The sequence below is a fragment of the Cataglyphis hispanica genome, chromosome 11 (assembly GCF_021464435.1).
Source record: "Cataglyphis hispanica isolate Lineage 1 chromosome 11, ULB_Chis1_1.0, whole genome shotgun sequence".
Taxonomy (NCBI): domain Eukaryota; kingdom Metazoa; phylum Arthropoda; class Insecta; order Hymenoptera; family Formicidae; genus Cataglyphis; species Cataglyphis hispanica.
Window position 1 is genome coordinate 7,192,773 of NC_065964.1, and position 27,754 is coordinate 7,220,526.

General features: G+C 30.7%; 1 protein-coding gene across 6 annotated transcripts in view; it reads right to left on the reverse strand.

Moving 5' to 3' along the window:
- LOC126852961 (sodium channel protein 60E) overlaps nt 1-27,754 on the reverse strand; it is a 61,757-nt gene that overhangs the window by 21,899 nt on the left and 12,104 nt on the right. For 3 of the 6 annotated variants that reach the window (XM_050598259.1, XM_050598260.1, XM_050598265.1), the window contains 4 exons: nt 6,433-6,641; nt 4,023-4,243; nt 946-1,126; nt 388-465 (listed from right to left, as the gene is read on the reverse strand). In XM_050598259.1, the coding sequence (XP_050454216.1) occupies nt 388-465; nt 946-1,126; nt 4,023-4,243; nt 6,433-6,641 (689 nt within the window). Of the gene's footprint in view, nt 1-387; nt 466-945; nt 1,127-4,022; nt 4,244-6,432; nt 6,642-9,822; nt 10,194-14,035; nt 14,257-27,754 lie in introns of all 6 variants that reach the window. The other 3 variants (XM_050598262.1, XM_050598263.1, XM_050598264.1) reach the window with 2 other exon arrangements.

Here is a 27,754-nt window from a genome sequence, read left to right on the forward strand (position 1 = left end):
ATTTTCATACATTCATTTTCGTTTTAAAAAGAATTCAAAATTCTTAAAGTTTAAATTAGTTAGCTCTTTTCGCTATATATTTTATTTCACTTCAAATAAATTTTTATGTAGTATGGAGGAAAATGTTCGTCGGAGAACCATAGATTTCTCGAATATCGAAAATCAGACGTGACACTGAAAAATTTGGCAAATTTCGCTATAAGGTAGACACATCGATTCGAGAAAGTATCGCCCATACTCAATTTTTCTCGCTCTTTCTCTGCTATTTCCTGGCAAAGGTAAAATCGACTTGTCTGAAGATGTTGATATGAGGTAAACTAGCCCTCGCATCTCGAATTAGCTTATCTGAAGTGGGATTAAACGTCGAATAAATAGAGAAACACTAACCTGGCGCCAGTTACATTGCCGCAAATGATTGGCTCCTCATCCTCGTTGAATGCCCAATTGGATGAGTTCCAAGTCCACCTGTTGGCGACACGAAAATTCTGTTAGCATTCTTGCAAGCTCGCGCTCTCCGAAGATTTAAAACTAGAGAACTCAATTTCCGTCGCCTTTCTCCGCGTATCTGTATGTATTTTTGTGGCAAGAGGCAATCAATGTATCAAATCAATTTTCTTCACTTCAATCGCTGTCCAATTGATTACAAACGAAAATTAAATTAACTGAATAATATCTTTAATAAAGCGTAACAATAGAAGCGTATTTTTTATTTAGAGATTATTTTTATATAAAAATCACACTCTCAAGCATTCATAACACAAGATAATTATTGCATCATTAGTTGACATAGAGAAAGAACAAATTAGAAACGTTTTTCAAGATTTTAGAATATATATATATATATATATATACATATATAGATATATATTCTTAGACTAAAATAAATTCTCTCGTAATTAATTGTGGATATAAATTTTATGCAAACGGTAAATGAAAACAACTTACTCGACCCAATCGATTTGCGTGGTATTCGGCTCTTGATGCTTCACGCATTTATTTCTAAGTTCTCCCATATAAACCTGCAAAGCGAACAGTGCAAAAACCATCAGGCAGAAAATCGTCAGTGTCATTACTTCGGCAAGTTGTTTGAAACTGTGCAACAATGCGTTGATGATAGTCTTTAAACCTGTAACATACAATAACAATATAGAGTATAATTCACGTTCTCCATTTGATTAAAATAAGATTATCTTTTATTTAACAGCTCTAAATTGATATAAAACATTACTAATAATAATAATTAAAAATTTGCGATTAAAGTAATGACTTTTTATTGAGATTTTAAATTCGTTAAAAATCCAAAACTCATATAGATAGACTGCACAATCATTGTAACAATTAATAATTGCAAAGGAAACAAACGCGATTATTAATACCAGCCCGAAAGTAAATCAAGGCTAATGCAATCAAAGATTGCACAGTCGACATGATTTTGTTTAAAAATATCTCCTATTGACCTATTGCTTGAGATGCAGTATTCATCGGTTTCGCCCCAATGTATCGTTAGCGGGCATTCATTCATCGAGTCTTTAGGAAACTTTTCCTTTGGGCGAGCACGAACCTTTTGCCCCGCGGCCCCTATTGTTGTCGAAAACGCCATCGGTTTGCGTCTTGCATGAAGCAAAGCTCGCAGACTTATTTTTTATTGGCAACATACCCCGTTAAACACGAATGGAGATCCTTAAAATTTATTCGATTAGAAAAAATTCTCATTAAAAATTCTTTGTCAGTTCGTATGCAAATATCTGCACGTAACAATCAGCTATATTCTCAAAGAGTCAAAGTTACTAGAAAAAATACTGTTTATATAAGAAAGAAAATTTTGAAAACTGATATAAAAAATTTAAATGATAATGCGATCATACACAGAATGTGTATCGTCTAGAAAAATTAATTTGCATAACATTAATTTTTTTTTCTCCAGCAGTAATTTAATCGTAAATTAAAAAAAAATGTATATAGGAATAAAATAAAATATTTGTATATATTTAATCAGTAAGATAAAAATTTTTTAGAGTAAAATAAATATATTTAGAAAAAATTGTTTATCTACTTTTGTTTTGTTTTTTTAACTGTATGTTTTGAAATATACAAGAGGAAAAAGCTTTCCACGGTCAAATCAATAAATCATGGAATGAAAGATTAGTAAAAACCAAAATCTGTAAAAAAAAAATCTTTCGTATCGTCAACCTATACATTCGATGTTAATCGGATCTCATATATATTCGTAACTTTTGCAACAGTTGTGTTCGAAATCGATATAAAACAAACCATCAAGATAAATCACTGTTCTCTTCATTGAATGTAACGTATGACAGATGTAAAATGATACGGTCTCGATGATATCTAGAATAATCCGTGGCTATCCTCAAAACCACTAAAAGACGACACATTCCCCGCATTCGAGTTTGTCAATTGGTCAAAGTTCGTTGTTTCTCGTAAACAGTCGACCGATGTTGTGTATCACTCCTCTTCTGTGGAAACTTCAATCCGCTTCCAACATGTTATCTCAACTGTTTTGTATTTCATCCGATCGAGTGACAGACTTATATCTACAGCTCATTAGACTTTTTCATCTCTTTAATTTGGCTAAGCTCGTTTTGTAGCATTCTCTTCTTTTCTAACATGTTTTGTTATTTCGAAACAATAAAGTTTCGCTCGTTTTAAAACTGCTATGTGTCTTAATTTCGAAGTATTCTTTGATTCTGCGAAAATATCATGAAAGGAATGTAAAGATAAAAATGAACTTTCCCTTTGATACACTCCATAAATTTTATAGTCAATAAATCAAAGATAAAAATCGAGCTATTTAAAACATTCATATGTACATATACATACACATGCCTTATTCTCGTTTCGTAGGCATAAACTGTCCGTAGAAGAACATTTTTCAATCTTCTGCACGTCAAATACATCATACCATCGGTCGCTGTAGCTCGTTACTCGATCTCGGATTATGCGATTGATCGAGGATTGTAAGTTTATAACAGGCCGCCACAAATAGAACAAGCATGAAAACTGACAAGCTTATAACGCGCTTTGCAATTCCCTTTAATGTTATATCATTGCAAATGTTCAATGTGTTCTATACATAGTGGATATACATAGCGACCGCGAAATTAAATGCGTCTGAATATTACAAAGAATAATATTTTGAGTGATAAACACAAACAATTTGCTATCCGAAAACCGATGTGAATATTTTCATGCAAACATTTAATGTGCAATCACACACAATGACAGAAAAAACCACAAGCGTTACGTTTAGTTAAATACGCAAAATATCGTGATGTGTAAATTCTTTGATGTCAAATATTTTAATCTTGATCGAATAAAAACTATTAATAAAAACTATTAACATGATACAATTTTATGAAGATAATAATTACAAATGTCCAAAGAAATAGAAATATCTAGATAATAATAAGTTGTGTTGCAATGAATATTGAGTTCCGTTGCTACTGTCATTTAGTTGTTGTCACGCAAATGGATTAACAGGATAAATCACAATGTACCGCATGAAATTAAACGATTTTTAGTTATCTAAAGCTATCATTCATGCTTATTTCAGCGAAATTTACGTAAATGCGGGTTTGATTTAAAGCTCGAATTAATACAAAATGGTTCGGTTTATTTCGTAGCTGATTAATATCTGTACTAATATATATCAATCGCGCATTTAACGTGTAGTGTAATGATGTCCAATATTATGTGTCATCTGTATAATCGATATACATCCGACAGATATGCAATATTCGATGCATATTTTATTCCAGGAAGAAAAGCCAATTATTCGTTTCTGTTATTTTTATGTTTAATTGTATAAATTAATTATATAAATTGTGTGTATTAATCTGAAGATACAATAATAATTTTTTTAGCATAAAAGAATTGATTTTTTCAAAAGACTAACAACGAGGATTAAGGATTCGTTCAAATTGTACTTTTCCTAATTGTAGTAAAGGTCAACGATCAATCGGAAATCGGAAATTATATGCTCCTGATTAAATTCACAACATTACCTGGCATAATAGATACAGTCTTAAGTGCTCTCAACACCCTGAACGTTCTGAGACCAGCCAGATTCCCGACTTCCATCCTCATAGTCGCGTATCCGCTGGTTATCACCACGAAGTCTAACCAATTCCATGGATTCCGTAGATAAGTGTACTTGTTCAGTATAAATCCCTTCGCTATTGATTTTATCACCATTTCCGCCGTGTATATGCCTAGGAAGACATATCTGGAACATGAAAGACATCGCAAACGCCTCAATTACTTTGAACATCAATGTGCACTACCATTTGTTATCGACAACAATATTATTTATTGATAAATCAAAATATTATGTAGGAATATTATACGCTCAAACAGTCGCAATTTTATTTATAATTAATTTCCATGGATTTATTATATGAAAGTTATCTTTCTTCAGAATTTTATTTTCAAAAAACTTGTTAAATTTTTATATTTTTTAAACAATATTTTCCATATATAAAAATTGCTGCATTTTGAAATATATATAATTACGATTTATAAATCTTTCATCCCAATATTCAAGCAATAAGGACATATAAATAACAAATTATTTTGATTTTTTCTTTCGATCTTGAAGAAAAGTTATAACTTTATATATAATTAAAAATAAATAAGCACTCTACAAATTATAATAGACACACGCACGCACAAAATGATGTTTTTATACGATTGATTAAATTAAAGGATACTTCAATTTTATATATTTAAAATTACTTAGACCAATATAAATCATCTTGTCTTGTCTAACCACCTGTATCAATCATGTCAAGTGTATTAGTACACAGACTGCTAGTAATCAATTTAACTTTCTCAGTAATATAAAAACATCATGTTTATAAATAGAGAGCAGTAATTTCATGAAAAATGTATGAGAATTGTTGTATCACATTCATACTTAAAATATTGCACACTGTCGTACAAGAGACATGGAGAAAAGTTGTAATTGCATTTATGAAAATATTAAAAATACTTTCTACATATAAAGAAAAATTCTATTTATTGGTTTCCGATTAATTCTGATTGGTGCCAAAAATGTAAATTTTTTTTAACTTTTCTTCTCCATCTCTTTTGTTCATATAAAGAATTTCAGTCCAATTTGTAAGACTAAAGTGGGAAATGCGCAGCATAAAAAGAGAGAGAGAGAGAGAGAGAAAATCTTTAAATCTCCATCCGCGTATCTCGGACATTGCGCCCTGCGGCATTCCATATCTGCACCGCCACGCATCCCACAGTCTGCATTCTGTTCCGAGAGCATGGAATAACCGCGGTGCGATCCGCCTTTATTTTCACTTTTGTATGACGCTCTGATGAGGTGCTTTCCTCCCGCGTAGTTTGCGCGAGTCGAACTATTTTAATGAACATTTTGCATGCATCGAATGCATTTGAGTTATCAATTTCTAAGTGTTTCCCGTATTATTAGTCAGAATTATTATTCAAATATAATTAAAATAATGCGATGGCATCCAAATAAAACGATACTTTCCTATAAACATTATTAGTATGGATGTTATTTGAGACTTATATTGCAGCAATACTTTATTACAAATTTACTTTATTATTTAAAATAAATTTTAAATGTAACGTTTCTCCTTTTTTCATGATATTAATAAGATAATTAATATTTTGCAATAAATTGTAAATTATTTGCTTAAAATATATATATACATCAAAACCTCACTTTTAATTGAGTTAAACTAATTAACTTTGAAGCAAACTTTAAAGAGATCACTTAATCACCATCCTAAAAGCTCGTTAATTTGACACGCCTTCGCGGCTCAGGCCGCAGTTGTAGAAAATTACCGCGGGACATATTCGGCGAAAGCACGTTAAACGAATTGCTATCCGCAGTTGACGACGAGAACTGTCACGAGTTACTCGCTAAAGAATACTTAGCTTGAGAGGATTACATGCTAAGTGAACACATATAAAATAAAGGCTGATTGTGCATGTTTAAAAAGAACTTCTCGCCGTTAAAGTCCTCGAATGCACAGATTTCGATTAATTGATTAAAGTCAAATTCAAGCTTGCAATTACTTGAAGGCGGCACGCACAATGACAATGTGTCAAGCTGTTGAGATTTGTTATCAATATTATATATTATAATCATTTTATTAATTTCTACAAATTAAACATTGAAAATTAAAAAGCTAAAAACAAAAAATAGATTTTAATCAAGTTTCTGCCAAAAAAAAAATTTTAATTTATTAATAAATATGCGTTATCATTTTTAAAGAAATGCGATTTTATTTTATATTAATATCATTTTTAAAAAAATGCGATATTATTTTATATTGATATCATAAACAAATACGCACAGATTCATTCAGTAATAGTTTATTACTAATCGACTAGTTACTGCTATTGTATAATCATGAGACGCCAGTTTATACTTACTCTGCTTCCTCCATGGTTTCGGTCATGGCCAGGAAGACGCAATTAAGAAGTATAGTAGTCATGACCACGTAATCAAAGTACTGATTTGTACTTAGAAAGATACAGAATCGTCGCACAGGATTCCACGGGGAGAATATGAACCAACTATTGGTCGCTGTAAATCTATGGATGTAGTTCTTGCGAAACCTCTTGGACACCACGCAGAACGTCTGAAACAAAAATGTAAATGCGTTTTTATTATTAAACTTGAATCTGGATTTTTTTAAATCTATCTAAATTTTCTTTTATTGTTAGTTGAAATAAAGAAAATTTAAAATAAATTTTTTTACCTTGAAATATTTTCATAAACTAATATAGATAATATGTTTATAAAAAAAATTTACTAAAATACATAAATTTCTTTGATAAAATTTAAAATATAGAGAATTATAAGCTGCTGGACTATAAACCCTAAAAGCTTGTTCCACTCGGGAACTATAATGTATTTAGGTCAATTTAGCGAGAAGATCAGTGCCCGTTATTAGGGCTCTATGTACCTATCAAACAGAACACAGCATATTATTTATTTTAAATTAATGACTCATGCAGTTTTACAAGACAAATGGTATAAAATTTTTATTACATAAATACAATAAAGCTAATGACTTGTGTTTGTGTAATTTTTTAGACACATTGAATATCTTATTAATATCGTTGTAAATTAAATATTTCTATTAAAATATCTCAAGTTTTTATTAATTAAACAGAATGCCGATGTTTGAGAAGAAAAATACCTTTCGGAGAAATATATTCCTTAAAACATTTTTAATGTATTCTCATTTTTATATTGCAAATTCTCGATTATGTTCTGGGCAGTTGTAAAATTAAAATGTACTTTTAAAATGATATATTTCTGAAACTTTTGTTCGCAAAGAGCTTTATCTTTAGTCTTTAATAATTCTGTAATTAAATCTCATTGCTAAGAAAAGAAAAATTTCACATTCATATAGAAAACATTTTACTATCTTGCAGCTTAGTTTCATATCTATTATATATATGTATTCTATATACTATACATTTATATTCTACATTTGCATGAATGATGTTAGTGATTTAAATTGATTAAAATAAAGGAAAAGCATGGAAGAGAAGAGTGTAAATGTATGTTATAATCGAGTGAATTATAATCGAACCATAATTGCTCTTTGAGCAATTTAGAGTTGTGTAAATCAATAATTACGTCAATAAAAATAAATTCTGTTATCTAAGAAAGACTTTTTTGTACCATTTTATCTACATTGTTCATAGTGAATCGCAGAAAGCTGCAACACTCGGCACTTTATTGAAGACAGCGCTTAAGTAATGCGCTAAAACAACGCAGTCTCCAAAAGCGGCAGTGGGTCAGCGTGTAATTATTAATGAATCGTTTCAACATTCGTAGATAACATCGCACAGTGGAATCAGTAAATTTAGGCGATGGTTCACAGGATAATTTTAAAGCCAGCACGCAATCATCTGATTATTTTCTGTTCAAGCACTTCTGTCAAAGTACTAATTTGTTAATCGCTTCCTCAAGGAAAAATTCAAAGGTATTTTTTCTCTCTATTTGCATAAATATTTTTAATCCAAATGGTCTTAAAACTTTTCAAAGTAATTTAGAAGCTTTATTAAAAAAAAAAAAAAAACGAATTCTGTCGGTGAAAAAATAAAAAATAAAAAATTTATTTCATACTGAATAAAAAAAAATTTAGCGTTGGAACTTCAATAAAATTAATTAATTAATACATATAGTAAGAAACAAAAAATATACAATATATTATTATAGTAAAAAATCTTTTCACATAATCGAGTTTATAAATAATATTCTTATCTTTTTGCCTTTCGTAATCATGTAGCTTCCACTTTCTCCCCCTGCCTTATTTAGAAATGCGTGCTTTATCTTCGTATAAATCATCCTGCATTGTTCCCCAACCATCCTCGTGAAAAAGCGGCTTTTCGAGTGCCTTACAGTCGGAATGCTTTAACGCGATGCATCGCGTAAAAGGCACATTCCATGTGTCCCCGAGGCGCGCATCATGCCACGCATCGCGTTCCAGTGGGACACGCGCCCGGCAAGTGGATACGGATCGATGCTGTCGGACTAGAAAGCGCGAACAATGAGATTCGTCGACGGATAACTTCCTAAGCGCGCGGCCCGTTTGGCATCGCGTCCGGAAACCTCGATAGGGATGCTCATAAACGCGCGCCGCAGAAACGGAAACGAATGCTCGTTGGAGTGTGATACACTATATAGGATATGCTAATAACACGTATCTTTATACTTCTCACTTTTCTTAATTTCTTCGACTTGCAATTCAAAATTTCTCTCATTCGTTTTTTTTTTCATAATCGATTTTTCTAATATATAAAATATATAAAGTTTAAATTACAATAAATCTGTACTACTCTATGTGATGTTTAAATAATTTGTTTATTTCCGTTTCTTGTTGATTTATGTAAAAAAAACTGCAGTATAATAGCAATAAATGATTTCTGATTGCGCGAGTAGTTACGGTCTGCGAATAGTCAGCCGCGCGATAAATGCATACATACGTTCGGGCATGATACGTTTTCATAAATGAAAAATATATTTTCCTATTTGACAGATTACTAACAATAACCGTTTAATGACAAACATTCATTTAAAAAATTCAGCACATCCTACATCTCCATAGAATTTATACTGTTCCTCGTTAAAGCAAAGATTTTGTCTTGAGTTTTAAAATATCTGGATTCATTACTGCATTTGCGGAAAGCATGTCGTGAACTGTAATCAGACCACAGCGACAAACGCTTTAAACGCTCATGTACGATTTACATATGTGTAGCGGTGCATAGGATGCACTTATCTTGATTACTCGGAATGGTTTCGCGCTCGTGTCTTTAATCGAACATTCCCTTCTTTGCACAATACGAGAAAGACTGATAAATAAAAATAGAGTAGAATTTTATCTTTTGTTAAGAACGAAGAAAAATTTGATATGTTTCAAATATGCAAGTGTCAAAAATTAATTAACAAAAATATCCCAAATGACTTTGAATAACGTTAAATAAAATGAATAAAATTCTGCAAATAACTTCAATGTATCAGATTCTGATAATAGTTAAAATATGCAATGAATATAAAGAATATTCAAAGAAAAAATATAATTAAGCAGTCAAATTTAAATTTCTTTTTCGTTCAAGTGTCGATTATATCAGTGCTTTTTCAATTATTACTTCGTGAACAATCATCATGGAGCAATCTAGCTAATAATTAATTCCTATTTCTTTCTTCAACAAACAAAAACATTTTGTAATTAAAAAAAGTCTAATATTGTGAATCGACAAATATGACAATGTATGAGATTATAGCCATTCTGTGACATATACATAATAATATAATCTTCGCTCCACTGCACTCTTTAGCTTTTCAGTTCCTCGAAAGAAGTCATCGATGTCATCTGACCGCGAAAACATCGAAACCGACTTGACCGCGCGCAATGGCGCGTTGGAGGTGCATGTATTATTTATCTGGAGCAGAGAGAGATGTGTGTGGCGAATGCCAAGCGATACTTCGTGCTCGACGTTGACCTGGTTGTTTAGTTGGTTGGCCGTTGGTCGGCTGGTTGGTGCACGTGTTGCTCGTACGAAACATTCAAGGCGCGAATCGATATTTCGGAGCAACAGAAAGCGCCAGTTTCCGCTAATGGTGATGATGATTGTGTTGTCCAGTCTATGTTCCCTGTTTGCGAATCACGGATCTTTAAAAAAAAAAAATAAGAAAGAGAAGAAAAATAAAAAATAACGCCCGGAAATCATCAATACGAAATCGAATACATCATAAGCCTAGAAGTGATATTAAAATTTACATTCAATGTCAGTGTTTGACTACCATTTAGGTAGCGATCTCTTTTTCGAGCTATTTTTAGGAAGGTGAGAATGAGCCGTATGATGCCTATTTAGATCTAATCTAAACATGAATATAGAGTCTAATATGGTAAAGATAGGTTAACGGCTGATTATACTAAAACCTCGGTTAATGCCAAGTCAAACGATCAAGGGTTAAAGACGTCAAACCAAACAATCAACAGATATAACCCTTTATGCGCAGCAAGCTGACCCTTCTCATCGTACATGATAGTATCTATACACATACATGATTACGATCCAGAAACACTAATTATACCGCAGAATGCCTATAGATACTTGAAAAGCGACAGAATGCAAGACATACAATTTTTGAATTTATATTATAATTATCAATTAGCAAAATATAAAATTTTATTTTTAATTTATTTTTTTGCTCTTTTTTAACTATTTATTAATAATTACATATTTATAATTATATAATTTTAAATTCTCGAAAGTATTTGAAGATATCTTAATGAATCCACTATACATCGATTTGCGTACCAATTGTGATAAAGTAATTATTTCATAATCAATCAATTCTAATTGATTTCATTGCCTCAAATTTTTGCATTGCTTCGAGTTTAAATCGTATATTAAACTCTAAATAAATTGCTAGTGTGGCTTATAGCTAAAATATGCACGAAATACAGTCGAGAATTAATAACATCTCGAAAAAACAGCTCTATCGCAATAAAAAAAGAAATCAATCCTCAGAATCAATATAATCAAAATCAATCCTCTATAATTTTGACGACAAATTATTTCATGAAACTGAATTAATATAATATATTAAATTGTCTAAAAATTTCTCTCACTAAAAAAATCTTCAAATGCGAAAAGGATGATAAGAGCACTTATCTTTTTCGATATAGATGAACTCGATTCAGAGTGAACTACTAACAAAAATATTGCTGTGACCTGTTCACAGATCCGGCGGAACTATTACTGTTATCAGATCCGTCTGTTCCGAACTTTTTGCAATCTCGCAGCCGTGCATTTCACAACAAGATTAAAAATTCTTGGGAAAAAAGAACTCGCTATCTTCGTGTATAGAAAACGCGAAACATCATCGTTATCATCGAAAGCGAGCAACTATGCTTATCGCTTCGTTGTCGAAACGATAGTGGCTTATCCTATAAATCTAAAGACAAATTTATGATTGTGTTCTCGATTAGACACTAAGCATTTTTGTGGATAGCTCTAAACTTTAAATTTTAAAAAGTAATTAAATTAAAATTTTGACTATTCAAAACCGTGATTATATATGTATTACAAGAATTTGCATCATAAAATATATGTTACTTGAAAAAGAGGATATATTTATTCTTTGCCATTTTAAAAATCTATAGATAAGAATCACGTATCACATATATAAATGTAAAAAAATAAAATTTATTTTAGATAAATATTATAATTTTAAATATTATAGTTAAATTTAAAACAAATTTGCACGTTAAATTAAAAATATTAAAAATATTAATGATTCAAATTGAAATTAATCGAAAACTGTTTGAAATATACTTGAGGTTTACAAGCTTTTTATCGAAGAGAAGAGATTGCATCTGCGCAATGTAGCTTTCTAACAAATGACAGTGAAACGCACGTACAATGTGGCAATTTGTTCCGCTCGGTAGGATATACCACTTTACATCGAGTAAAGCTGAATGGTTGGTAGGTACACGTTGTATGGTGCCGCGAATAGGTATATTGCTAAGCGATACGATGATCCCGTTCTTCATTATAAGTAAAAAATAAACGCTGCGTGTAAAAGCATATATATATATATATATATATATATATATATATATATATATATAATATATAGCAATATCAAATAAATGTTCCATAAATGAAATAATGGAGCAAGAATAATATCCTTTATCTCGAAAGGGGATAAATATGCTTAATGTGCTTGCACATTTTCGCCTTTAGCGAATTTATCTAAACTTTGATTAATTTTATAAAACGCAGATTGATCTCAAGCGTAATATTTCCTCCCTTGATTAATTAATCTTCATTAATTCAATCAAGAAGGTTTATCAGACCCTCTTTTTATCCGTCTTAGTGCAACCGGCGTGTAATAGGAAATTCTGATTATCATTAAAATAAATCGATTAATAACGATCGTTTTTGCGGCTTTTTTCGTTAAAACTTTTGATTGGTTTAACAATTTTTATGGACGTAGATTTATTTAGAACTCGATGTGAGTTGTTCAGAAGCGACAAAGTTCGAGATGATGAAATCAAACAAAATTGATTTTGACCCGAAAATAATGACTTTATCGATTTATATGCAAATTTGACAGAAGTTTATATTAAATATGTACACATACGACACATACGTTTGTGACCGCAGGTAACGCATTTGAGCGATGCATACGAATACATCGCACAATGCGAGTACAAGCGTACGTTTAATCCAAAAATAACGTGCGATTGTACTAGATACGCGAATAATAATACTTTTATTACATTTACGATTGCGCGTCCCCTTATCCACAAATAAAAACATTTGTCATCTTTTAATTTTCCGATTTAATAAAAAGAGATAATGTGTTATGGAAACGAGTCCTAATTCACGTGATTCATTTACGATAAGTCGCAGTAAGCGAATTCTGTGTTAATTAGCTTCTACAGATTAACTTGCAAAACTTGAGACATCATCGATATCTGTGTCGTAAATTTCCCTATAAAATCTATAAATCAGAGATCTTGTAGGATAAAGTTTCTCTGAATTCTGGCTGTGTCAGCAATGATCAGATCATTAGAAAATAACAGATGACAGTTTACAGAGTTGAGATTTGTTCCATTGTTAAATTGCTTGATGCATTCAAACTAATAGTGAACAAGCGATTCAGAAAGTGGAACATTGCAGTTGAATATTCGAAGCCATAATCATTAAATACTATAAGATTAAAGATATTTGTTGAAGTCGATATCGGTTAATTAAACTCTTCGAAATCATTTTATATACGAGATAACGATAAAATTACATGGCGAGTTTCAACAATATAAATACTGTTAATTTATGTTTTCAGGAAGATATTATAAACCTGTGCGACTTTGGTAGAAGTAACATATACAAACTGTCAATCTATCAAGAACCGTCAATTAGAGAGTTTTATACTATCAATTCTATTCTTGTCAATCGCCTTTAGACTTCTCTCTTTTCTTATGTCGTCTATTTTTTTCTCGTTAATTACTCTAGCGGCATTTAAACCTATATATGTTTATATGAATGGAGAAAAATAAAAAGTTAATTCAACGATATTTATATCTATATCTCAAGGATAGAACATCGGAAAGATTTTAAAACATCATCAATCATTTTTTCGCACACTTGAAAAAGTTTTGAAATTTTTCGGTTTCCCTTGCGAGAACGTTTGTTCCCGATTTCTACATTTTGAGAGCAACTTTTTGCGACGCCTTTCACCACATTCGCTGTCTCTCGGCCGCTCTTTTACCGGGTTGTCCTAATGCGGATATATCGTTATAACGCTCCGTCGTCTACGCGCGACATGGATCCCCCGTTATCCCATTGTGAAAAGATTTCCAATAGACCTCGTCAACGTCCCTTTCACACCAGACTTCACAACGGCTGTTTGCATTCGACCGTATATAGCGTATATAAGGCTACAATATATGTAATGTATATCTATCTGACGTGAGACTATCTTTATGTATACGTATACCGTGGAATCGTATTGGCCCGAAGGCTTACGTGCCTCGGAGTTGCAATTCCGCGGAATGTATGTACGTCTATTCGGCCACTATAAATAATGATTTCATTAAATCAACAGGCAGTGTTATCGTTGATCGTCGTCGGCCTTCGATTGCGTTAAACTTGTGTTGCCGATAGCCGGATGTTGAATGTATGAACCCGAAGTTCGCCATGTTATTGCGACCGTGTTAGCTGTAAAAAATAAGTAATTCATAATTCTTGTAAAAATATTTAATAATCGATTAAATTAAAACAATATTTTGAGACTTACGTAGAATATCATAAAATCGTCACAATTTTTTATATATTACGATTGAGTTCGGCTTTTTATAAAATTTTTTAGAAACAAATGTGGGTTGGACAAACCTCCAAGAAACGATCGATATATAAGGGTCGAGATAAGCAGGGGAGCAAAAATGCAACCCTACTTTCACATTGACAAACATTGCGAAAGATTTATTTTCGGCTTTCCAGGGGATAGAGATTTCTATTATAAAACGAAAACTAATCCCTGTTACGACGCACACGACGATCGTAACATGCGATCTGGTTTACATTGAAGGCTATAGTTTATCCTTTGCCTTTGATGATATTTGTATTTCAAATATAGGATCTGAGAAACAAAATAAGTATAAGAAAATGGGATAAACCTCAGGAGCGCTCTTAAGGAACATAATTTTCTCTGAAACTGAATACATATACTAGCACATGTCATTGCACGTATTTTAGCGGTAAATTTTTCGATATTTGTTGAAAACTAAAGAACAATTCCTTACAATTATATTTACAAACTTATATGAACGACTTGTATACGCGATAGTATAAATGTAAAACATGAAGAACCCTTGTCTTGTTGCGCGATAAGAATCTTTCACTGCGGTAATATAAAATATTTCTTTTGCAATATCGTTTTTCGATTGCATATACGTATAAGGTTAAACGTTAAACGATGGATAAATGTTCGAAAAGAAGCTTTTTTATCGCTATGGCCTGATTGAAAATAATCTTCGAATCTTATGAAAGGAGAAAATGTATATATAGGTGATCCGTATTTAGAACACGCCTGCAAGATCGTCGGCAGATATAAGCCGCCTAGTCGATCGATTCCGGTGGTTGTCCACTTTACATTAGTGCTGTGAAATAGAAAAGCTTTCATGTTTTTGAAAGGATCTGAATAAAAAAATATTTTATCGCGTCACAAAAATATAAGAATCCTATTTATTTAATATTTTTTATTTATTCATTAAATAAATTATTATAAATTACAAAAAAATTGAGAATTTGTATCGTTCGATAATTTTTTCGTAATTTTTTTATAATAATATAAAATAATTATATAATAAAAAATAAATATTACATATTTGTAAAATATTATATTTTTTTTTAGACGAATGTAACACGGATAACAATCTTGTTAAATATTAAAGTGCAAATAAGTTCAATGAAATGTTAATAACTTTTAAAATCATTTTTTTTTTAAAGAAAGTAAGAAGATATTTAATATCAGTTTGAAGACATTTTATATAATTGAGATGTGTATTTTTTTCAGATCGCTTCAATATCAATGTGCTTAAAAGTTTAGTTGTTCTATGGCGATAGAGAAAGAGAATTACCATAATACATCTATTTCAATTGAATTGTCCGGTCTAAATTGCGCACCCTATTTATTGGACATCGCGTTATATTATCAATTGTAACTAGCGTCGTAAAGTACACCCTCGCGGTTGACACAATTTAATCAGATGCGGTGAGCCGCATATAACCGCACTATTTATCAATTCAAATAATCCGCAATCAAAGTTGTTTGCGCGCGCAATGCTTGTCAGATATATTTCATGATATCATAGGAAAGACGATAACAGGTCCGCCTCCACATTCTCTCCTCTGCTGATGCGATTTTACTCCGTGTCCGTGTACCTGGCATTGCGCGCGATCCGCACATCTACGCTTGTCGCAAATTCGAAACGAAACTCGGAACTTTCCGATGCAATCCAGTGATTGCATGCATGTGATCCCAAAATTGCACCTATGAATATCTTTTCAGAAATTCGTTTCTACGCGTTTTCTACAATCATCCGCGCGCGAATTCTCCTTTGACATATATCCGTCCGTATATCTGAAGTCGAATAAGAGAAATTGTCAACTTTCAACTTTTCAAAAGATTTAATTTAACGCTTAACATTGCAAAAATATTTGTATATAGTGGTTATTTATACATGGTGTTTATGCATGAAATATGAATTTAATATTTTATATATTTTTTAACTTGAAAAATATTTCCCAAAAAAACTAAAATGAATGTACATTCTTGCTTATTCATATATTTGAAATAAGATTAAAATTCTATATTTTTATAGCAAAGTAATATTAACATTATTTAGATTATAAGCAATTAAAGATTTAAAAGCACTTTAGAATTAAATTTCTAAAGTTTAAAAAGCAAAAGTTTTTTTCTTTATGTAATTTTCATTATATATGAACTGTATAAATTATATGTATTACAAATGAATATATGAGACAGATGACTTTATTCTATATTACGCTCCTTCACAGTTGTCAAATAGAAAAAAAAAACTTAGCAGATAGAGAGATGTATGCATTTTGCTCATAAAATTAACAGGAGAAAATAGAAGAAACTTGTTTCTTTATGTCACATAAAATATCAAGGTAGAAAAACATTTTATGAAAAATAACAAGCTTGCAATTCCTTATGAAAAGATAAAATTAGTATTGCTTCATTGTGCGTGCAAAATAAATGATTCGACAAAAAATATCTTGCCTACACTCGTGTAATAACGCATTCAAGAGTATCACCATTACAATATAACAGAAAATAATTGTAATTCCTAGGAAAGAAAGAATTCGCGGTATTTAAAATATAACAAAGTTATTTTTTAATGAAAAACGTATTATATGTTAAACGTATTATATATCGTTATTTTTTTATACGTATTATATAAAATTGATAGATGCATTTTATGTATTATAAATAAATTTGATAAAAAGGTTTTTATTACGCTTAATAAAAAAAAAAATCTTAATAAATTAAATTATCAATAAAAAAAAAGTATTTTCAAACTGACATTACATATAGACTGACATCGATGAAAATTATTGCGGAACAAATGCTATTCGTGCGAGATGATCGCGTCTCTAGAAAATACTAGCAAATTACAACCTCGCTTTATCACGTTGACTGCATATTTCTATGACACACTTTGCCATGGCATGCGAATAAGTTATCGATAGTTTGTATCGCGTGCAGATGCCGTGCTAGTGATAAATTCTGCTACTAATTCTGTGCATCATTGGTATGACGCACATTACATGCGGCGAAAATGACGAATTCTTCTTTATAACAGAGCTTCGCTGCGCTAAGAGCGCTTAAAATGTCTTTGGAAGCGCATTTATCGATTCGCGGGAAACGCGGTGCTAATATGAATGCGAACATCTATTGCTGTCGTCGTTCGCTCTGGATAGTTATATAAGAGGTTCGCTTTTTTTTTAAACGTTGATGAATATATATAGCTGATAGAATCCCGTTTCTCACACACACACAGTTTTGAAAATATCAAATATTTTTAGCAATAAAAACGCGAGATAATATACTCTTTTCGCCAAGTTAAAATTAACTGTTTGAATCAATATATTAGAAATTACTAAAATTTAATATAAACTCGAAAAATATAAACATTCGCCTTATACAGATAATTTCACGAAATTAAATATAGAGCAATAAATATAGCGTATACACATAAAAAGCACCAATAGTAAAATTGAATAATATTTATAAAATATCAGCGTTCAGCAAATGATATTGCATCGTGAGACCGCGTTAAATCATAACAACTGCGCGTTATGAAATAATAATACTTGTTCATGCAATGATCGTTGATTGAAGTTAATTTCATCGGCGAACTGCGTCGGAGAAATGGGACAAATGAATATTGTGATCAACGCGATTTTTTTTTTTGTTACACAGGCGACTCTGTTATCACGCGGGAAACGAGCGTATTCAAATATCAGTATCTGATTGCAATAAGATTAATTATTTATGTGGTAATTGACAATTAATTTTCATTTAATATAATTTATAAATTTGCGGAATCTAATAAGTACAACTCTGTCTGAGCAATGATTAATCTCATTTAAAAACTTCCGACATTTATCTGCCTATTGATGTTTACTAACATTATTTATGACGCCATTTATCATGTAATTTGACTACGCAATCCTCGATGTTCCGAGAGACTTGATTAACATGTAACGATCCACAAATGTGTCATAGTAAGGATTATAATTGGTTTCTGGCAACCTATAATTTCCCAATATCTCTGTAACATTAATCCTAAGAATGACAAGACATTCATTACTATGTATCATTTATCACTGAAAACATGTCGATTATGCCAGAGATTTATTTTTTCAAAGTACCAGATTCAATTACAATATTAAATGTCACTAATGATTTCACAAATCAGTTTTATAAATTGTTAATATTAGATATATTCTCATACAAAACATTTTCACTTTAATTTGCAGTACATGTGCAATGAAAGAAAGAGAAAAACGTTCCATTATAAAGTTATTCAACATTAAATATCATATAAAAAATTTATAGATTAAATCTTAAGAATACAAAAAAAAACAATTGAATCGCGACACTTTACTTATAAAAATTGTATGTTATTATATGAAAAACAAATTTTGTTTGCATGATACTTTTATTAGCAATTTTATGTACCTGATATTTTTACCTACAATTTCACATGATGACAATTCTTTTCAGCAATATATCTATTTACGGAAAGTTGTAATGAAAAGTATTCTTTGTTTACTTTAACGCGACATTGCAAGTATTAATATGCATAGTAATGTGGCGCGATTCAGCTCATGACGATACATTATTATCTCGTGGCATCGTTAGTGTCCCATTGTCTGTAACCAGGCCACGTAATAGGCGACGTCGCATTAACGACCGTAATCGATTTCCGAGGAGAAATTATTCTGTTTTTTTCTTTCTTACATACACGGATGAAAAGAAGAGAGATAAACATTCAAAAAAATATTAAAGAAAAAAAATTATATTTTTATGCAAAAGATTTTATGCGAATCGGTGTTAATTCGCTCTTAGTTATCAAATAAAAAAAAAATAAAAAAGAAAAACAGGAAAAAAGTCTTCCGTGATCAGTTAAAAAATAAAGAATAAGAGAAAGAGCATATGGAAAAGCATGAACTCTTTTCTTTATTTCCTTCGCGATAAACAAAAGGAAAAGAGGAAGAATATGGCAGGAACAGAAACTTCCACCGTATCTTTTTTTTCTTCCTCTGTCTGTTTTCCTCTCTTCGGAACATATAATTCACCACGCCGACATGATAACAGAAAATACTGCGAGAGAAATAGTCCTCACGAACAATAGCATTTAAAATATTGCCATAAACTCCGAAAATCGAATCATTCGATCGTTCAAACTATCCATTACTTCCTTTTTCCCTGTAATTTTTACGAGATAATTTAAAAAAATATTTATACAATTTTTTTATATAGATTCTTTTTTGCAATAGATATTTATAAAAATTTCTATATTTTTGCAAATAAAATAGAAGCTATTGGATTTATTTCATGTACTCGTTTATTTTACTTTTATTTAATATATTTTGTTAAAACATTTTAATCTTTATTTAGAAAAGATTTCTTTCCAAGAAACGGTTTCCCATTAGATCGTAAAGCGGAACATCCAAAATAAAAACAAAAATGTTAAAATAGCGGAGTAAAACTCATTTCCATCGTTTATCGATTTGTATCGTATCGTGTTGTGTAGAAACACTGGAATTGCACAACGAGAATACATTCATTATTGTAATGTCCAAATGACGTTCGACACAATAAGACATTGAGATCGTATACTCTTTCTCTCTATAGCATTTAAGTTATACCATTCGAGAATAATCAAGCAATTTTAAAATACTCGTTGGTTTTTCTTATACTTTGCAATAATGCTTCTGACATGCCGACAGTCCCTAAAAGCTGAATAATAAGAGATATTACTGCTGCACGAAGAGGCGGTTGTAGCAAATGAGCCGATTTTTAGATTGAACGCAAACATAATAGAAATCAAATGTATAATAAACATTCTAAAAAAATTATCTTAATACAAAATGTAATTTTACGAAAATATGATTTATGAAATTGAATGGAAAAATTATAGTTATGTATCTCATTAATTTTATTTTTTATGAAAAATATGAGAGAAAATACGTTATCATTTATGTAAATCACTAAATTATCAACACATAAGATAAATCATAAATAAGATAATTATGTCTACAAAAATATCAAAAAGAAGTTCAGGGATTTTCTTTGGCAGCTGATATGCTAAGTTCTTTTCAATCTCTTTATCAGCGAATGTTTCAGACGCAACGAACGACTTTTGTTATCGTTCGTTAAGATCTGCATGTTTCTCTTTCATGCGCCACGTTCTTAAGGTAGAAGGGACAAGCAAAATGATCGAAGTACCTTCTCGTAACAATACGTTGCTACAGAGCCTATACGAATTTTGCTGCCGCTTGGGGTGAGATTGCGTCAAAAGGGCTCGCGTGATCACATGATTCATGGAAATTAAATGTCCCGTGTGGTAAATGTAGAAGCAGGCGGCAGCGGGTATCGTAATTTTTGTACATTTAAATAACCTTGACGTTTTATTTATCATTGATTTTACGTAACTCTACATGACGAGATTATAATATTCGAAGTTAATTCAACTTCAAGTTATGGATGATCTTAATATATTTCAAAATCAGTAAACGATTAATATGTCAATTAGTTCTGTTTTAGGTAATATTATCAAGAAATTTTTATAACTTTCAATTTCTCAAAATTATACAGATTTATAAATATCGTAAACAATTCTTTATCTTTTTTCGTGATAAAGGGGAAATGTATAGAAACGATATAAATAGTCGTACTAAAATGTAGAGTTCTAGGATTTCACAACAAACAATAGTGAGACAATATTCTTCTCTCGTATTTCTTTCTTACCAAATTGTCAATTTGCGTACGTACATAGTAGACAGACGAAGAAAATGTCATCGATCGTATCGCGTACGTGATCCGCCTATAAAGATCGGAAGAAATGTCGTTACATTAAAAGTGTGAGTTCCATAAAAAATTTTTCTGTACTAGAAAGAAATTCTAAACAATTATATTGACAATATCTTTATTCGTATTCAACTGTAACAATTTTTATCTTTCTTCAAACACATAAAATAGAATAATTGTAGACATTTCAGAAAGCGGGTTATTTCTCGCTCAATTTATATCACTTCAAATTATTTTTTTCCCATTTAGAAATTTCCCATAAAAAAGAGAAAGAATAATTATACATTCTACGAATAATCTTCTCTCAGAATTGCAATTTTCTTCTCAATCTTGTTAATCGAATTTTATTACTTTTTTTAACTAAATCGCGATATATCTAGAATATTATATATATTCATTTAAAGTTATATTTTTATATTTACCTAAAAAAATTTTTATTATTTAAAAAAAGCACGAATACATCTCAAATTCGAAATCGTTTTGCAGTTTTCGCCATCATCATGTAAATTATGTAGTGTATTTTTACGGTTCACTATATATTATATAGCGGAAAAAGCGGGAGTATTAACGTAATTACCGTAAAATAGTTTACTTGTAGGACAAAAGAGACAACCGAGAATTTGATAATGTTAGCGATGATGCCAGCAGATTCAAAAAACCGTGGGAGTTTCCTTCAAAACGCGCATGCTAATGACAGCGTTGCATAATCCGATAAATAATGCTTTTCTATTGTCACGAGAGTGTGACGTTTATTCTCTCGAACCGCGCAATATTAAAGATACATTAACTCGCCTGGTGGACCGATAGTTTTTTTAATCTGGCCATGACAGGAGAATAACACGAAAGAAATATGACGGCGCACTTCTCTCGGTCTTTTCATTTGAAAAAGCGAGCGTGCGAGGAGAAATAACAACTCACCAGTCGTTCAAGAAAGATTCATTGCTTCCCTGCATAGAGAATCTAACGAGCTTTACTGAAGCTTAAGTTTTTTCCTCATCAGTCGTGCTGACATTGGTATTGAACCGTACTCGAGTATCATGAATAAATGACAGCATCGCGTGTACAAACACATATCCGTTATGATAATTTATGAATGATAAAATATATGGAAATATAATAGTCTACATATTACAATATCTTATTGTCTCTTTATGATTTCTTAAAAAATCCATTAAATTAAAGTAAAAAACTTCAATAAATATACATCGAAAATAATGTATATACGTCGAAAATATACTGTAAAAAAATTTTGTGTAAAATTACACCGATGATAGTGGATAATTTTGAGACCCACTATAATAGTTGTAAATTTCCATGCGTTTGTAAATTTTCAGTCTGCAAGTAAAATAAATTTAAATATTTTATGTGATTATCCAAATTTTTTTGTAATATTACACAATACAACAATAAATTCTATGTATTGCTCGAATACGCGTCATATTATGTAATATTACCCAAAAATTAGGGTAAAATTACATAAAATATTTAGAATATTCTATTATTTATGTAATTTTCCATATAAATTAGATATATTTACATAATAAAAAACAAATTTACATAATTTTTGTAGAATTACTAAATTTCTGTAAAATTACATGATTTTTTATATTTACAGGACTAATCATGTAATTTTTACACTTATTATTTATGTAAATTTACTGAATTTTTTTACAGTGTAATGTATAATACATGCACAGATATTTGTGCGTGTTAGTTTATATTAGTTTTTATATATTCTTGAGATATATGTAAAAAAAGTTAAAATTAAAGAGAGTATGTCAATAATAGATAATTATTTCAAATCTTATAGAACTATAACTGATTTGGCAATGAGAGAAATATACATATACATAACACTTCACACATAGCCGGGAAATTATACGCAACTACAAGGATGATTAAAGCGTTTAATAATAACCGTTGAAAACTAAAAGTAAACCAGACGATGTCTAAGATCGATGTAGCGTAAAGACAAGGGATGATGCTTGGGAAAGGGATGCGCTTGAAAATAGTTTTTATGATATCTCTCTAATTACTACGTTAAAAAAAACTCTAACTGCATAAGTTTGTGTGGAAAATATGTATATATATGTAAAAATATATGTATATATATATATGTTATAAATGTATGTATATGTTAAAAAATTTATTTAAAATATATATATATTTTTTTTTCAAAAAAAAAAAAAAGATAGTAAATTGAAATTAATTCCTTTTATTTAAAAGAATTTATTTTATCATACATAAATAAACGACGGTAGAATATTATTGTACTATGTTATTGTCTTCAAACTAAAACTAAACAACCTTGAACAAACTAAACAATCTTGAAAAATAATAAATATAATTTTTCGTATTCCATAATTCATTTTTTTATATTGAAGGGTTTATCAACTCACATTATTTACTCTCTATATCTCACACTTGCTGCAAACAAGTTTTTGCGGAGCAACATCGTAGGAAATAGAGCGTTTGGACTTTGAAATAAACAAATATGTAGGAAAAATCAATCTCGAACGCGTAGCCATTACCAAAAAGATCGTTTTGTTTTTCTCGCAAAGTTTACGACTCATCCGTATCTCGCGTGTATTTTATGAAGATCCCGCAGAGATCTAGAACACATCGCGACAATAAAGTCCGCGTTACATGATAATATTGACATCAATATGGTAATTTCCAATTGAATTTCGAGGATTGCATTTTAACATTTCTATCAAAGATCGAGCTACGATAATCTGAGTGCAAATAAAATTATAGTAAAAATTTTCGTAAAGAAAGTCTTTGCCTGTATCCCGCTATAAAGAAACTACAATTTCGATTAATATTATACTGCTCGTATATTTTCATTTCATAATTATTAGCAGCTGCGTGAATAATTTATTGTTATTTATCTACTCTGTATATTTCCATGTCTACATTTAACACAAAGCAACGAAGAAAGCAATGTGCGTGACTTTTGACTTTAAACGTCATTTTCCTAAAGTTTCTCGAAAGCAGGTATACTCAATTGGCCTCGACACGCTAACTTTAGAGTCATAATTCCTATTATTTTTATAGCATTAGAGCATAAAATACGCGTTGCATCATTAATTCGGATTCCATAGTTTTCCACAAATAAACGATAAATTCAAATAATTATTAATAAAAAATATATTGCATTGAAATATGTTTTTAATAAATTTCTAGCATCTGTCAATACTGGATATCAAGTTAGAAAGAAAGAGAGAGAGAAAGATATGTGTCAGAATGTTGTTGATGATATGAATATTAAAACTAAACATCACATTATTTTTCAATTTTATCTGTTTTGTATAAGATATATGTACATATAAATAAATAAATAAATATATATATATGTATATATATATATATATATATATATTTATATCATAGCACATCAAGAATATAAAATAATAGTATGTGTAAAAATATATATAATATATTCATGTGTTGAAGAAATCTTCTTTATTCTAGTTTATACAATGCGTTCAAAAATATGTATTATATATGCACTAGAAATTGTCTCGAGAAAACTAAAACAATAATTTTACTTTTCAACTTTTCATATATTCTTCTCTACAATCCCAGATTCTTATTTTCACACATATCATCACATATACATTCTATACATCATATAAGTAATTTCGAGTGCCAGTGTAAAAACAGCTTCGGGCAAACGAAGGATTAAATCAGTCCAAATAAACCCCTCGCGAAAAAGAAGATTATGCGCTCAAATGTCAGTAATTTGAATTTTAAATCACCGTCCACACACACACACACACACATACACATTCTCCGTGTGGAATTTTCCCGCCGGGAAAACAGGTTGGTTACGCGGATATAACGAGACTAACAACAATTTCATCGAAAGCGACAGCGACCGTTCGAGTAATATATCGGGTGAGCGAAGAAAGCGCCGATTTCTTTCTCTTCCGAGGTAGGAGCAAAATCTAGAGCGAACATCTAAAGCGCGGTATACCGTGTCTCTAATGCTTCTATTATTTAGGCTGCGCACAGCGATCTACAGACTCACTCACATACATTCTCTTTCTCTCTCTCTTTCATCTGATCTCAGCCGGTTGGTGGTGCATTGCGCTGAAATTGCGCACAGTAAAAGGAACGTAAAGAATTGCACGCTCCGCCTACTGCCGACCCTGCACTCTCACCCTCGCTACCCCTTTTCGTTCACCCTCGTCATCTCTCACCTCCTTACGTCCCTTCTCCTCCACCAGGTAGCACCTACACGCATATAAATAGTGCAACGACGGCATGGTAGATTTACAGAAGCGCGCCGTGGCATGTGTTTCGACCGCGACCTATTTTATCTTCAACCTTATCGCGACCAATAGAATTATAATTCCACCGCAGTACTCAAGAACTTACTTTAAACTTTTCGATCGCGACAAAGTATCATTACATCAGGAATCAGATTCGATATGTCACATGATAAAGAGGGAAAATGACTATCCACTATCTACATCATTTTATTTTGAAGATTTTACTATAATTAATGTAATTTCCAAAAAAATGAAACACATTTTCTGCAGACATTTTTTATATCTATGATCAATTTTAAATGTGGCACCACAAGATGAGAATATAGAGAAAGAGAGCAATTACTTTGTCCGTAGCAGCTTTAATCGTCCTTTGATTTCAATTTTATAAAAATATTTTAGAATAAATATATACACACTAATCTATGAATGTTTGTTTGTTTTTAGTTTTAGTTTCGCTATTTAGCAATAACAAAAAATAATTTTATGATAATAATTCTGTAACGGTTATATATTCATACATGCAAATACGCATAAATGCATACATACATATTTCATATATATTTACAAAATAGAATTATAGAGTACTTCTTGTATAGTTAGACATCATATAAAAACTGTTTTATATTAATTGAAAAATCAATTGAAAAGCTCCTATCACAAACTTAAAACTGATCAACTGATATAAAGAATTTTTATTTTAGAAATCAAATTCGAAATTTATAAATTTGTCGAAAATAAATATTTGAAATTAATAAAAATGTATTTATTTTCAAAAACTAAATATTAAAAATTTCTTTTTACGGACAAGATGTAAAAGTATAGCGAATTTATACACTTCTCGATAATTTTTTGGTGCAATATTAAATTCTGCAATCGACACTGCATTAGGCACGCACGATAGCCCTATTCTCTTCAGTAAAATTTTCCTGGGCAGTAACATCGCGTCGCGAAGTAGGGAGAAATAATAAGCTTGATACACGCAGGTTTGTGAGACTCAACGGCGGCTTGCGCATCGACCGGCTACATAAAGTGTTCCACATACACCTCGCGACTTTTATTCACGACTACCTTTTCTAGTATGCCCTTCTCAATCAAATACATAATATAGTGACAGAGCGCGTAATTTAGAAAACACCAAATTTCATACAAGCTGTGAAAAAAATAAAAGAAAATTATTGATATTTTTTAAATTTGATATTTTCAAAATTTTAAGAAATTTTGATTTAGTTCTTTTTTTGGATAGAGAGATTTTGTTATTGTTATTGTTTTGTTATTGTTTATTCAATACGAAAAGGTGTCTTTATTTATTTAAGTTACATAAAAATTGACTGCGGACTTTATTATACGTACGAACAAAGAATAGAGTTTATTGCAGGTATAAGCGATCACCCGTTCGTAGCGTTGAACCGAAAAATTATTTACTTTATCGCGGGTTTTTCAGTCGAGCTGTTTCGCGACGAGATTGATCATCGGTCGATCGCGTTCCGTGTTTAAACCACGATTTACACGGTTTATGATTGTCCCGAATGAATCATTCAAAGTAGCCAAATTTCGACGAGTTTTCTTATTGACATGGCGTTAAACGAATGTTAAAATTGTCACGTAATTATTAAATATAATTATCAATGTTTTGTAAAATATATAAAATATTCAATAATATTTTAAGAGTATAAATGAGAATAAGCCAAAGGTCCAATACAAATCGAATCTACTTCTCTCCCTGCTCCCTATCTTAAAATCCAAAAATATACGCAAAAATATCAAGAGAGAATTAAAATTATGTAAGTTATAATCCATAAAAAAGGTAATGCATGACTTATATATTATGCATGCATTAAAGTCCATTGACAAAATCAACTGTATACAAAATCGTAAAACTCCTATATCCGCAGAATCTGATGCAGTGTTTAATTTCAATCCATCAATCCTTGTCAAGGCATTTATACACTTGTGATACAATATTCAACCTTTTAACACTGTTTTATGAATATTTATCTCGGAATAAAATATACGAACTTGTGTGCGTTATAATAAAGATTTAAAGTTTGCACATAACAAAAAGATATCAATTTTATGCATATCGTGCGTGTGTGTATATTTATTATATAAATAATATAATTTATTAAAAAACAATAAATTACACATATTTTAGTAAATACACACACACACACACACACACACACACACACACACACACACACACACACACACACACACACACACACACACACACACACACACACACACACACACACACACACACATACACACACATATATATAGTATTTTATTGTTTATCTTTATATATATATAA